Genomic DNA, 12,357 nt, shown 5'->3' with positions numbered 1-12,357 from the left:
AAAGAGAAGTAATAGCCCCATCTTGATTACTTTGCTATGTATTTGGGGGAAGGGGGAGCCCTCAACAAATGCTCCCAATGCACATTACTTCCTTCTTTTTTTGCAGTATAATTGAGCCTTTGCAATTTGCAACAAAAGTTACTACGAATTTTATAGCCCCTTCCTTTTGCAATCCCTGCTGCCCTTTTATGAAAAAATGAAATGGCGCCCCTGCTATCACCAAAAGCAACTTTTCAAGTGCACTAACACTTGTAAAATTCCTGAAATGCCTTCTAACAGCTCAACAATAGTCCCTTTCCTGCTCGCAGCTAACTTCCTGGTTACAAGATAAACACTGGGCAGGAAAGGCAAGGTTGGTCATGCAACAAGAAGCGTGCTCAGCTGTACTTACTGGGTAACAGTTTTCTCAGTATTTCAACTACATTTTTTTGCCTTGCAGATACTGGAGATGCTACCCCTACCAGTACAATTGAAACTTGCAAAAATTGGCAACACTACTATTCAAGAAGATTGCAATTGCACATACTATTTGATAGCTTTTGTTAAGGCACCAAAATGCAATTCAAATGATCTAAAGCCAGTTTGGTGTAGTGGTTAAGTGTACGGACTCTTATCTGGGAGAACCGGGTTTGATTCCCCACTCCTCCACTTGCACCTGCTGGAATGGCCTTGGGTCAGCCATAGCTCTGGCAGAGGTTGTCCTTGAAAGGGCAGCTGCTGTGAGAGCCCTCTCCAGCCCCACCCACCTCACAGGGTGTCTGTTGTGGGGGAGGAAGGTAAAGGAGATTGTGAGCCGCTCTGAGACTCTTCGGAGTGGAGGGCGGGATATAAATTCAATATCTTCTTATCTAAAGCCTGGACACAAATCTGCATATGCTGTTCTCGTCTCTTCAGACTCCCCAGCTTTTTTAGAAACAGAAAATGCTGCCAAGATTGCACAGCATACAAAGTTATGTTCAGAGCAACTGTATATCTTACATAAAACTTTGACTCACTTTTAATTTTCAAAGGCTCCTCAGCACACAGTGCAACCCTAAGCAGCCTCAAGGGTGCTTAGAAGGGTGTAACTGATTAGGACTGTACCGATACTGAGGTAGCAGTGCCATAAAATTTAAGCTGCTAGATAAACAATTTCAGAAGTACCTCGGTTTGAAATGCAGCACTGCTTAAAGCTATAGAAGCTTGTCGATCTCTAATGAAGGGAACTGTGCATGAAAGAAATAAGATATTTCAATTTATTTATTTATTCCAATTTCGCAACCACTCTCTCCTGTAGGACAGGGCTCAGGGCAGTGTACATCAAAATTCTCATAAAATACAATAAAGGTTAAAATAAAAAAAAGTACAGTAATACCAATCCGATGGCAATAAGGCTCCCAGAAATGAACATATGAAGCTGCCTTATACTGAATCAGACCCTTGGTCCATCAAAGTCAGTATTGTCTTCTCAGACTGGCAGCGGCTCTCCAGGGTCTCAAGCTGAGGTTTTTCACACCTATTTGCCTGGACCCTTTTTTTTTGAGATACCAGGGATTGAACCTGGGACCTTCTGCTTCCCAAGCAGATGCTCTACCACTGAGCCACCGTCCCTCCCATTGTCACTGCTTCACCAGGGGCAGGGGGGAGGCAGGAGAAGCAGGGAAAGCAGGAGTGCCAGCCAAAAATAGAACTGTCGCTATCCTCAACCAAACGCCTGGTGGAACATCTCTTCCCTGCAAGCCTTGCAGAGTTGCATTGAATCCTACAGGGTGTGGATGTTCTACCAGACTGGGGCCAGGGCTGGAAATGTTATGGCCCTGGTCTTGGGCCAGAGATCTCCAGCAGGTCCTTAGCGGAGCGTACCGCCCTTCGGGGGTATACCAGGAGAGGTGGTCCCAAAGATACGTGGGTCCCTCAACTGTTCAGGGCCTTAAAGGTTAGTATTATAACCCTGAACCTGATCCGATACTCCACTGGAAGCCAGTACACAAAGCACAGGATGGATGTGTGCTGTGCACGGGGCCCCCCTCGTGAGGACTTGGGAAACTGCAATATGGATCAGCTGGCATTTCCAGGTCAGATTCAGGGGTAGCCCCACATACAGCAAGTTACAGAAGCAGAGCTGGATTACAGAAGTTACAGAAGCAGAGCTGGATTAACCATAAGGCAAACTAGGCGCCTGCCTATGGGCCCCAGGTCAGCTCCTCCCTCTCCCAGTTTTTATAGCCAGGGTGTTCCTCACATCTCTTCCTCCAGCTGAGCAGAGCTCCTTGCCACCCCTGCAGCAGCACCTCCTTCCGTCCATGCATTCTTCTGTGTGTGAGAGAGAGGGGGGGGGGAGGCGGAGGGTAAGCAGGGAGAAGAGAGCAGCCAAGGAGGCGCAGAGCCCAGCCCAGCCTGCCACCACCACCTTTCCATAAGACAGCTCACTGTGACCTGCCCCAGCCAACCTGCCCTGCCCTGGATCCCACGGCAGCAGCTTCCCTGTTCCTTCTGCTCATGGTTTTAGGTTGCCCCCTTGGTGGAGGGGTACAGGCATTTGTAAGCACCTCCAAGGGGAGGAATCGCCTCAAAGGTTGATCCATGTATGGTAGCCATGTTGGTCTGAAGCCTCTAAGATTGTTTGCCACACCTTTAAAATGTGTGTTTGTGAGGACTGGGTGCTTGTTTGGAAAGGCGTGGAGAGATGGAAAGATGTTGGAGGAACACTAGGACCCAGTGCCTGGCGTGGCGCGGTGGGAGGGGCGCATGAGCTCATCAGCAGCAGGTTTCTTTCATGTGTTGTGGGGAGGAAAAGCCGGCTGATTTCTCTGTCCTGGACTACTCCCTCCGCTTCGGCAGCTGTGGGCTCCCTCGCAGTGCGAAACTTAGGGGAGCCCTTGGAATGCACCCGTCCCTTGGACACGGTGCTCTTCTTCGTGCCTTGTTGGAGTGCGAGGATGGCCAAATTGGACTTTTCTGCTCCTGTGGCTTATCGACCAAAACAATCATGAAAAAGGGACAGCCTAGCCTGCCTGGGAATATTTCATTAGCAACCAATGGGGCAACAGAGGAAAAAAGATGCCAAAATTAGGCATGAAAGGCTGACATTGCAAAATAAAAAGTGGGAGACCCAGGATTTAAAACATTCAGCAGGGAGCAATCCTGTCCCCCCCCCCAATTTATTTGGAAGTAAGCCCTAGTAGGTTTGCCAGTTCCAGTTTAGGAAATTCCTGGAGACTGGGGGCTGTGCCTGGGGGGAGCTGAATGGATCCCTAGATCCACCCTTGAAAGTGGCCTTTTAACTCTGGGTAAATTCTGGAGATCAGTTGTCTTTCCCAGAGAACTCCAGCTCCCTGACAGCAGCCCTAATTCAGCACTGTGACTTTCCCCCCAATCATTACTTATGACTCCTCAAAGCTGGCTTCAGCTGGATTGCCTAGCAGAATCCTCAGCCCCACAAATAATTACAAACGGTAAGGCTACCCACCCAAATTTATTTTCATTTGGTTAACTATTTGTAAGGTCATCCAACTGAATAAAGACCACCACAGAGTGTCATAATGTGTGTTTCCATTCTCCGCTCAGCAAGGAAAAGGAGGAATCCTCCACACCGCTGAAGTTCTTTTAGATACCAAAGTTCTAGATGCATATCAGCTCTGCAGTGGAACAAGGTCAACACAAATTGCCCATCCCTGCCTACCATGCAGATACCCTGAACTCAAACATTCAGCCCCCTGCACCAGTCTGCAAATAAAACAAAATCACTTGCCAGATGCTCATTTGATATTTTGGAAGGCTGAATGCTGTTACAGTTAGTGCAAACAGAGCACCTTCAGTTCTGCTGTGGACTATACTGCTACCATTTCCCCCTGATCTCTGCTGGTCATGGAGGAAAGTGTCGCCGAGCTACATCTGACTTTTCTGAAGGTAAGAGACCAAACACAGAGCCTACACATTGCCTGGCTCTGTGTAGGAACCCTTGTCCTCCCTGTTGGTCTCCCATCCAAACACTAACCAGGTCTGATTCTGCTTAGCTTCCAAAACCTGACAAGATTGACCTTCAGTCCAGGTCAGGACCATCCAGATCTCAACTAGTCATAATATGGTTGCCAAACAAAAGGATGGAACGGCAGAAAGGCATATCTGGATGTAACAGCCACGTACACAACCATTTGTCTTGGTACATCAGCTTTCCAATTAGTTTTATCTCAATTGTATTTGTGGAACGCAGTTGACAAATAAAACCAGAAATTGCCAGGATACAATAGCTGGGCTGGCCAGAGCGCAATATTATTCAACCATGGTGAACTACCAGTCTGACCCCCAAAAGGCAACTTATGTATCCAATTAATTTCACATTTATGAATAGGCTCATATCTTGACGATCATAACAAGAGCTGACCTCATTTCATATCTGATGGGAGGAAACTGAATGACTCCTCATTGCATTTAGGAAGGATTAGAATTCATTAGAGAAACTGAGCTCATAAAATTAAGTGTTATGGCCCCACAGAAGGGTTTTGCTATGCTTTACAAATAGTGAACAGGAAAACAATCTCTTCAAAGCTGAGTTTGATTTCAAACGGAGAGGTAAGACTTAATCCGCAGCTTCCATCTCACACCGTAATAAATAAAATATTCCACAGAAGGCAGTTAATACCTTTATCATATAAGAAGAGCACTCATCAACAGAGACAGATGCCCACAAACATGGTTGTTAGGCTGCTGGGCAGTGATCATACTTTTATGACTGCCAAGGTGGTATGATGGTTGGAGCGTCAAGTTGGCCCTGGAGAACAGCAGGGTCAAATCCCTTCCCAGCCATGAAGCACACTTGGGCCAGTCAATCTCTGTCAGCTCAACCAACCTTACAAGATCGTTGGGAAGATAAATGGAGGAGAGGAAAGCCACACACACCAACACAAGCTGCATTGATAAAGGGGAAGACAGAATGAAAGAATAAGATTCCGCTCTTGCATCTTCTGCCACTCCCTCCCCCAGGAGTCTGACACAGACATCCCTCCTTCCACTGAGTTCTCCATGCATCACAGGCAACTCAAAAAGAGGAACCTTGCTCTGGGTCAGGTGCCCCTCAGCCCTCTGACCAGGTAGAGAACTTAGGATGGGATGCCTCAGTTTACAAAAGGATTCAGAGAAAGTCAGAAGCAGGATGAGCACCCTGAATTTCTCCAAATTTGGCAAAAAGCAACAACAACATCACTAAAAGCCCTAGCTCTGTGGCTAGACTCACTAGTTCTATACACACTGCCAGAACTTGAAAAATGCTTGTCTACACATGCATATAAAAGTAGCTAAAGATGCAAGCTGAGATGTCTGTGTTTGACTTTGCTGTGGTTATTATGAAGTATAAGCTGCAGGCACAACAAATGCTCTTAAAATAATCAACTTTTTTGCAATGTCATTGTAAATATAGCCAAGAACGGACCTGTGCACCTTTTGGGGAGCCTTCCCCACCTGCTTCCAAAGGTTCAAAATGGAATCCCTATAAATCATCTCTCACCAGGCATAGACCTAGAACCTGCTTTCAGCAGCAAGGCTCACCTCAATCTAGGGTATGTGAAGTGATAGCACAATGTTTGTTCCTCCAATCTACTGACTCATAGTTGCACTAGAGCTTAACAGGTAAAGGCTTGCAAACAGTAAACTTGCTGATTGCATTGGTGTGAAAACAGCAATGCACTCTGAACTTGGATAAGCCCTTCTTGACAGAGAGAAAGGCTAAAGAACTGCTGTCTTCTCTGTTGTGAAGCATACAGAGATGAGAGTAGTTCTCTAGGCTTTTCTCTCTGTCAAAAAAGGCTTATCCAAGCTCAGAGTGCACTGCTGTTTCCACACCAATGCAACCAGCAAGTTCTATACAAAGACTCTACCTGTTAAGTTTTTGTGCAACTATGGCCAAGCCAAATTTCTCATCCCCTACCCCCTAATGCCTGTGTCAATAAATTTTCAACCACATGGAACATAAATCACCAAAGAGAGATCAGTCTGAAAAACAAGCTAAAAACTGCCTGTTCTCTGCAAGCTTCTGGAGCCACTGGCTATGCCAGGGAATGTTCACAAATATCCTAAAAACTGCAGGAAAAATGATATTTAATGCTACTCTGTGTACTTGGCAAGGAGGCTTTCATTAGGAAAATGAAAAGCCAGCTTATTTCCCTGGGGAAGGCTTCCTGTGTGCTAAGGAAAAAAGCAAGAGGGGAAAAAGAGATCGAGCAAGTTCACTGAGCCCAAAATGCCATATGAGCACATGCAGACTATAACATCTTATGCAGGTAGCACATACATGCACACCCATCATAGACTGTATATATTGGCCATGTGCACACACACGGACTTGCTCCATACCTCACAGAGTACTTCTGGCTTGATGAATCTGAGAACTAGCTTTCAGACTGAACCAGTACTCTGTAAAAGTTACCCAAATACAGCTAAAGACCTCCATTCATACATGGCAGCTATGTCAAAAAGGAGGAGATGAGCACAGGCACAGTTCTCAAGGGACAGCTGTTTCCAGCAGCATAAAAATAGCAGCACACCTTGCAAGTTCAGTACAACACCCCATTTAACAAATACAGAAATTAGCATAAAGAACCTGCAAGATATTTACACTTAAATAATATATGAAATGGGGGAAAAGACCGAGGGGGGGGTACAATAGAGTAGTACAGAGTGCTCCTTGAGTTAACTGAGATTTTTTAAAAGCTGTGCCGTAGCAAATTTGGCCTGAGGCACAATCCAGTAAATACATTCATCATTTTGTTACCCAGTCCCTACATCAGGGGCTTATGAGTCCCATGACACAGAGTGGTAAATTGCAGTACTGCAGTCCAAGTTCTGCTCACAACCTGAGTTCGATCCAAGCAGAAGATGGGTTTAGGTCATCGGCTCAAGGCTGACTCAGCCTTCTATCCTTTCGAGGTCAGTAAAAAGAATACCCAGCTTGCGGTGGGTAAAGTGTAGATGACTGGGAAAGGCAATGGCAAACCATCCTGTAACAAAAAGTCCGCCAAGAAAATGTCATGATGTGACGTCACCCCATGGATCAGTAATGACTCGGTGATTGCACAGGGGACTATCTCTACCTACATCAGGGGGAGGGCAGTTTCCTGACATTCCATGCTTCACAATTGCTTTAAAGCCCTTAGCAGTCTATTCTATGAGACCGCCTCCCACATTACAACACCCCACGTTCCCTTTAGTCATCCTCTAGAGACCTCTTGAGTGCCTGGCCCCAGGATGGCTTAGTTAGCTATCACCAGGGGATAGGCCTTCTCAGTTGTGGCCCCTACCCTGTGGAATGCACTTTTGGATGACACTTGCTGGACTGGTTTAGTTTCCGCAGGGCATGCAAGGCTGAATTGTTTAGGTTGGCCTTTGGAGAGTAACCCACACGTTTGGGCTGCTTTTATTAGTGGCACAAGTGATAGACACATATTTTAATAGTTTTAATATTTCAGTGTTAGTATTTTATATTTGTTTTAATGTTTTTTTAACATTGGTTTTAATGCTGCACATGAGTCAAGTGGTCCGTGTCTGGTTGAAGCACCCAGGAGCTTGAAGTACAGCCAGCCTAACTAGCTTCCTTTAGTTCTCTCCCCGTCCCTGCTCTAAGAAGACAGCTTCATAGCAAGAGGAAGATACAGAAAGGACAAGCACAGAGGGGTACAAACTGAATAGGGGAGGGGGGGGAGAGAATGCTCGGTCAACTTGTTCAAAAAAAAAATCACAGATCATGTCATGAAATACTTAGGGGTGAGAAGAGTATCCTGCAAAGAAGAAGAACTGCAGATTTATACCCCGCCCTTCTCTCTGAATCAGAGCGGCTTACAATCTCCCATATCTTCTCCCGCCACAACAGACACCCTGTGAGGTGGGAGGGGCTGAGAGGACTCTCACAGCAGCTGCCCTTTCAAGGACAACCTCTGTGAGAGCTATGGCTAACCCAAGGCCATTCCAGCAGGAGCAAGTGGAGGAGTGGGGACTCAAACCCGGTTCTCCCAGATAAGAGTCCGCACCCTTAACCACTACAGCAAAATGGCTCTCACAAAGCACCCACATGCACTTCACACCTTTTCAATAAAGCCTTTAGTCTTCAAGTGTTCTCTTTATAAAATTAAGGCAACATTTCAGAAACTGTTTAAGAGGGTGCTCAGACTTTTATAAATTGTTTACGAAGCAGAGCTAAAACCATCTAAGCCTGAAAAGGTGTAACGCTGCTTTGGATGGCGTTGCAACATCGCCTCAAAAACAAAACATTTCTTTAAAAAATTCTACACTTATATGCACAAATATTCAATAAGATCCACTGAATGCTAGGCAGGTTCTGCTACTGACACTCTGGAGCAGGGGTGGGGAACAGTGGCTCTCCAGATGTTTTTTTTGCCTACAACTCCCATCAGCCCCAGCCATTGGCCATGCTGGCTGGGGCTGATGGGAGTTGTAGGCAAAAAACATCTGGAGAGCCGCTGTTCCCCACCCCTGCTCTGGAGGCAATGGTCTTCAACCTCCATCGAGCAGGACTCTAAGCTGGCCACAGGCACCTATGATGCTGTCACTAGGGGGGCTGCTCTCTAGGAAGGCCTGCTGATAGTGCGAATGCACAAGGTGCCATACCTCTTGCCTTTCTTTGTATGCACACAGTATGGAAAGGTCACTCTTTGGTGAAACCTCCATAGCTTTAACTCCTGGCTTGTTCTTTATCCGCTTCACTTGGGCTTGCTGTCCCCAGCTGTCTTTGTCAGCTGCCCACAGTCCTAGCCTTGGCATCAGCAACACATTCACTCTGCCTCCCCCTCTTTGTGGCACACAACTCTGATGTCAGTTGGCATACTATTGCTTTTTTGTAGCCCCCTGGCCTCGGAAGTCTGAAGACCACTGCTCCAAGGTACCAACGTCCTTACAGCTAAACTCTGACCCCAACAGCATTTGGCCAGCCAAAGCATTTGCTAAAGGGTTCCGCTTCTTTGCAGTGCGAGCCAATAGCACACAGCCTCACTCTTTTACTCAGCAGCAAATGACAACCAGGACCTTCAACTGCTTATTAAACAGCTGACCCGAACAGGTGCACAAAATGGGTTTTAAAAATGTAATTCCAGTGCAACTTCAACTGAAGTTAGGTAAATGGACACCTAACTAAGATGACAGCATTAAGAAGAGCTCTAATACTACCAATTAAGCAAGATTAATGACCACAAGGGTTTGTTTCAGACAGAATCCCACCTCAATACAGAAATTAATTTGTTCATGCCAAATGTAGATGCCCTAAGCAAATTAAACCCAGGTTCATTGATTATTATATACTTCTGAGATACAGGTACTATTTAGTTGGAGCACAAACTTGTTACCCAATACTCACCATTTAACCTGACTCTAGAGGATAATTCCAAAGTTTTTTTTTTTAACTACTACGTCAAACAAATGACCTCACAGCTGGTCACATTGTTCTCCTTCCCTCAATAAACATCATTTTCACTTGACGCCTAGTGTAAATAAAGGCAAAGGTAAGATGGATTTTACAGCATGCTTAATACCAATGGGGCAAAACAGGACAGTTTGTGGTTGTGGCCAGAACAGAGAGAAAGGGTACTGTCTAGTCCTGCTATTCATTACTGCTGATAGTGAGATGGCAGGAAAAGGAATACTTGTACAGCTCTCTTTAAAAACCACATTTTAAAAAGTCCTGTTCATGATATTATATACATATTAGTCAAATCTCTGACAGCTCAGCACAATTGAGACAAAATGACAACGTTTTTAGATGTTGATGGATCTGTGTAGAACACCCATTGAACACTCTTATGATTCTTTCAGGACAGATGCTTACATGTGAGTTGGAAAGAGTCTAGAGCCTACTTATGGATCTTTCCACAGATCCTCTAGATGCCTGATTGGGACTGGTTGGGTGCATTCCTCCATCTCCTCAAAGCACTTGCCAAATTCAACAGGATCTGGTCTCAAAAAGCAAGAAGCATTTGCTTTGAGAAGATGGGGCCAAACAACAGGCAAAGAGCAAGAGAAAGGAGCCACTAACAGTGGACCGTTGATGCCCTAAGCTTGTCCATACAACATGGTGCCCCTCCAAAGTTTTCAAGAAGAATGCACCTTTCTGTGCCGAGAGGCATAATAAAAATGTTAAAACACGTTAAGTGAAATCGCACCCACCACTGCCTCATCTTTAGAGGCTGTTCTGAACTCTTCCCCAGGACGATGTTTTGCCAGCCAAATGCAGGTTTGTGCTATTTCATTTGCCTGTCAATAGTGTCATTTCATTGGCTAAGCAGCTCTTCACGCACAGGTTCAGAGGGGGAACAGACAAAAAGGATATCTTGTTGAAAACAATCCCTATTCTATTACTTCATCAGCTTACAACCACCAGCCTTCCGAATTACATCATAGATCACCTTCTAAACATAGGCCAGTTCTTTTTAAAAGTATGATTAAAAACAAACCCCGGGGGCGGGGGGAGAGATTTTTCAGGAACTGGGGAAATATAAAACAGCAACTGATTTTGGCCACTGGAACTTTGCAGCAGGAGCACTTCTGGCGAAAGGGAAGCTGATCAAGCCGCAGCCTTCTGATCCTACCTGGGAGACGGCCTTACTTGATTCAATAGGCCCTTCCCCAGAGTAAACAGGCATAGGACCGACCTGCACCGATTCTTCTCTCCCTAGCCCCAACCCTTCAATCTAATCCAGTTTCTTCTGGAGAGCTGACGCAATCGCTAAGAGGCTCTCCCCTGCCTTTTTCTGGCTTCAAAACACGGTGCGCGCTTTTCCTAATGGTTTTTTTTCTTAATAGGTTTAAGAACTGCTTCGGAATCCATCGGAACGGCCCCCTAACTGGAGCAAATTATCACTACTGTTGTTATAAATCATTTTTTTTTAAAAATGACCTCGTTTAGGCAGCGACAAGGGTGCCCACGAGTTCCGTAGGCTTCCAGCCCTGCGATCTCCCGATCGCGAGACTCAGCCAGAGCCCAGTTCAACCTGTTGCAAGCTGAACGAGTTTGCACTGAAGCGCTAGTTTCCCAGGAACAAAAAAGTCCCGAGTCCTACTTCTGAGTAAACCGTGCGCGGAGTCCCAACGCACGGCATCCGTGCACAGGAGGTGCAGCCGGTGCACGCGATCCACAGACACAAAACATCACCGCTCCATGCAAAAGATTCAAGGGAAAGGATCGCGCCGGAGGGAGAGGGGGGGGGGAGAAGGGGCGTCCCCAACCCGACCGCCGCAGGAGTTGCCGGGAAAGCCTCTGGTTTTACTCTGCAGCCCGCCGCGCAGCTCGCAAGAACGCCCCAAGCCGGAGAAGCGGCGAACCAGCCTGCTGGTTGCAGCTCCTGAGCTTTGACCCGGGAAGGCAAACCGCCCGGGGCGAGCCTTGGGGAGGGAAACAAGGGCGGACTGCGAAGCACGCCGGCCCGCCGCGGCTCACCTTCTGCTGCCTGCGGGCCATGTCCGTGGGCTGCTTGGCGTTGAAGGGGTAGGCGATGCAGCGCGCGATGAAGGTGTAGAGCTGCAGCCGGAGCCGCTTGGCGCTCTCCTCCTTCTGCAGCCTGCCTTCGCTGCGCACCGAAGGGCTGGGGCTGGCCGGTCTAGCCGCCCCGCCGCCGGCGCCGCCGCCTCCCTGGCGCCCGAGCTCTCGGTTAGCCGCTGGAAGGGCTCGCTGCGAGCTGTCGGCCACCACCAGCACCTCCCGCCTCTCCTTCTCCGGCACCTCCTCGGACTCTTCCTCGCTGGAGGACGGGTCGAGCATGGTGCTGCGAGCGCCTCGCGCCAGCAGGCGAGAGAGAGGGAAAGAGAGCCGCTGAGCCGCCGGCGGGGCGAGGCGAGGCGAGGCGAGCGGCCACCTTTCCGGACACGTCGAGCTTTTCCTGCGCGACTGTGTCCCTGCCCGCGAGCCGGCAGCGGCCGCCCAAAGAAAGAGGCGGGCTTTGGCGACGAGGAGGTCGAGCTTCGAGAGGGCATTTACGGGGCTCGCCTCCTATCGGAGCCCTGCAACTCCTTCCCCGGGCGAGCGGGAGGGAGGCTCGGCTCCGCCTAGCGAGAAGCAGCCGCGCGGCCGACTCACAGGTGGGAGACCTGTAGCGCCCACAACAAGCAACACGTGGAACGGAATGCTAATGAGCAGGCGCTGCAGCGGCCGGCAGCGGGGCCAGCCTCTAGGCGGCCCTGCTTGCTGCCGCTCCTGCCGCTGGGCTCCTTCGCTTGCGTTGGCCTTCGCCGCTCCGAGCTCCGGCTGGGGCCAAGGACGTTTACCGTTCCGCCGCAAGAAAAGATTTGAACGCCACATTGCAGCTCCTGCGACCTGCTGTTCTTATGCGTTCATTGTATATTTAATGCATGCCGTGTTATGGGATAACCTCTTTTTCCAAAGAG

General features: G+C 48.0%; 1 protein-coding gene across 2 annotated transcripts in view; it reads right to left on the bottom strand.

Moving 5' to 3' along the window:
* The window catches only part of CADPS2 (calcium dependent secretion activator 2), a 644,998-nt gene extending 633,225 nt beyond the window's left edge, over positions 1–11,773 (bottom strand). For both annotated transcript variants that reach the window (XM_060244821.1, XM_060244822.1), the window contains exon 1: positions 11,414–11,773. In XM_060244821.1, coding sequence (XP_060100804.1) covers positions 11,414–11,734 — 321 coding nt within the window. In that variant the 5' untranslated portion in view covers positions 11,735–11,773. The remainder of the gene's footprint in view (positions 1–11,413) is intronic.
* Positions 11,774–12,357: the final 584 nt, after the last annotated feature.

The sequence above is a fragment of the Heteronotia binoei genome, chromosome 8 (genome assembly GCF_032191835.1).
Source record: "Heteronotia binoei isolate CCM8104 ecotype False Entrance Well chromosome 8, APGP_CSIRO_Hbin_v1, whole genome shotgun sequence".
In the NCBI taxonomy this organism is placed as follows: Eukaryota; Metazoa; Chordata; class Lepidosauria; order Squamata; family Gekkonidae; genus Heteronotia; species Heteronotia binoei.
This window is presented reverse-complemented; position numbering and strand designations above follow the sequence as displayed.